The 2,185-nt window shown below is 62.7% G+C and overlaps 1 protein-coding gene across 1 annotated transcript in view; it reads right to left on the bottom strand.

Annotated features, from left to right (window-relative positions):
- Positions 1-1,480, bottom strand: part of MCIDAS (multiciliate differentiation and DNA synthesis associated cell cycle protein) — a 2,244-nt gene extending 764 nt beyond the window's left edge. Inside the window, 5 exon segments of the mRNA XM_026062705.1 lie at positions 257-326; positions 328-440; positions 595-679; positions 746-833; positions 1,258-1,480. Of these exon segments, the coding sequence (XP_025918490.1) occupies positions 257-326; positions 328-440; positions 595-679; positions 746-833; positions 1,258-1,480 (579 nt within the window).
- Positions 1,481-2,185: the final 705 nt, after the last annotated feature.

The following is a 2,185-nucleotide window of genomic DNA, read 5'->3' as shown; positions in this document are numbered from 1 at the left end:
GCACCACCCTGTCACGCACCCCCCCCATCCTGCGCCACCTCACACTGCCCCTCCTGCTCACCCCGTCTCATCCCATCCCACACTGTCCTGTCCTGCACCTCCCTGTCCCACACGGCCCCTTCTGCCTGCCCCACACTGCACCACCCCATCCCATCCTGCCGTGCACCCCCTTGCACCCCCCACCACCCTGCGCCACACCACACCACCCCATCCCACAGGGCCCTGCCCCATCCCACGCATCCTCCCCACGCCCCACCCTGAGGGGGCCCCTGGGGGGCCGGCCAGGCCATGGAGCTGTGGGGCAGCCAGGACGGGCCGGCAGCACTCACGTCAAGCACGGCGGCCAGCTGCCTGGCCTGGCTCGCCAGCTCCTTCAGCTGCACATTTCTCTCCCTCAGCGACGTGAGCTCTTCCTGCCTCTGCATGAGGGTCTCCTGGAGCTGTGAAGGACAAACGGGACAGTGAAGTCCAGGACAGCCCCACCACGCCTGGCACGGGAAGGACACTGCACACCAGGGCCATGCAGCCACCTTGGCAGGACGCTGGGGAGAGAAACCTGCTTCAGGCCCTGAGGGAGTGCTTCTGAGTCCTTACCTGGCTGTTTTCCTCCAGGGCATCTCCCAGTGCTTTCTCATGCTGGTCCACCACATCCCTCCAGTGCAGCTCGGGGGAAGGCAAGCTTTGCAGGGCCAGCTGTGGCAGAGCACTGCTCTCCAGCTGCGGCAGAGCGCTGCTCTCCAGCTGCAGGGCACAGGGGCTGAAGGCCACGTCCTCGCCAAGCGAGAAATCAAAGTCAGCGGAGTCCAGTGGCAGTGGCATTAAGGTGGATGAGTCTAGAAGGAAAATCCACAGGCGTTAGCGTAGAAAAGGTTCCCACATCCTCTCTTCCCCCCAGCTGTAACACACCATCTCTCTGCCGAGCATCTCCCCCAGTCGTTATGTCCAGACGTGCTTTTACTGTACCAAGGCAGCTGCGTGCCCTAAACTTGTGTGAAACCATCTCTTTGGTTTGTTGCAGAGGGGACAGATGTAAAGAGCTAAGTGTCAGCCCAGGTCTCTCTACGGAAGACCGAGGAGGTGAACTGTCATATGGACTGTCCCAGGGTTAAACAGGTGTGCAGCTGAATGGGTATCCAAAAACCCCAAAGCAAAACAAAACAAGCATGGGAGATGACCAAATGCAGCATGTGGACACAGTAGGACTTCTGGTGCGCAGGCACAGGCATGTTTGGCTCACATAAGGAAAAACATACTTGCCAGATATAAAGTCATCCACAGCATCTCTGAACTCCTGAAAATCAAAGTCCAGTTCATCCTGCGAGCAGTAACCCTGGAAGAGGTGAATGAAACACGCCTGTGAGCAGGCCCAGGGCTCAGACCTGCAAGGCCTCTGTGCCGTGGTTGGCCCGTGTTGAACGTGGCTGGACATAACACACTGCCGGTGGCCTGTGCTGCTCTCAGCCTTGGCCTGGGCCACCATTCCCACGGCAGAAGTGACTGCTATCTGCCCTGCCCTCGCTGCCCCTTGCCTGCACGGACACCCCAGGGCTAGGACCGTCGGCGGACAGCGTGTGCCACATGCAGGCCCGCCCTGGGTCAGAGCTTCAGAAATGCCCCTTGCCGCGTGCAGCAGGGCAGCCCCAGAGCAGCTCTTGGGGGARTGCTCAGAGGAAAGGTCTTTGCCCGCGTCTCGCAGGAACCACCTCGAACACCTCTGCAAGGCGCCTCGCAAGTCTGCGGCTATTACCGAAGAGCTGCACCAAGGGACGGTGCGTAAAAAATCACAGAGGTGCATTACAAACACACTGACAAATGTGTTAACACGAGGGAGAAGATTCTGCCCTCGGCRATGGGGCTGAAAGCGCAGTTATCAGTGCCACAGAGCGCGGCAGCTCCCCCCGGTCTCTTCCCCATCGGCGAGGGCTGCGCTTATTCTGGGGCCCCGCGAAGAGTGCCCCCGCCGCGGCGCGAGAGCCACCCGGCCGCGGGACAGCAGCGGTGCCCATTTCACGGGTGGGAGGCCCGAGGCCGGGCGGGGGGCAGCACCCATCGGCAGGGCCGGGGGCTCGGCCCCCACAGGGAGCCCCGTGCGGGGCGGCTCCCCCCGCACCCCGCCCCGGCGCGGGGTTACCTGGTGCGCGGCTGCGGGGCCTGCCGGGGCCGCCGGGAGGACCGAGGTGCTCGC

Source organism: Apteryx rowi, unplaced genomic scaffold (assembly GCF_003343035.1).
Source record: "Apteryx rowi isolate R43461 unplaced genomic scaffold, aptRow1 scaffold_192, whole genome shotgun sequence".
NCBI lineage: Eukaryota > Metazoa > Chordata > Aves > Apterygiformes > Apterygidae > Apteryx > Apteryx rowi.
The sequence above is the reverse complement of the archived record's forward strand: the minus strand, read 5'-3'. Positions and strand labels throughout refer to the sequence as shown.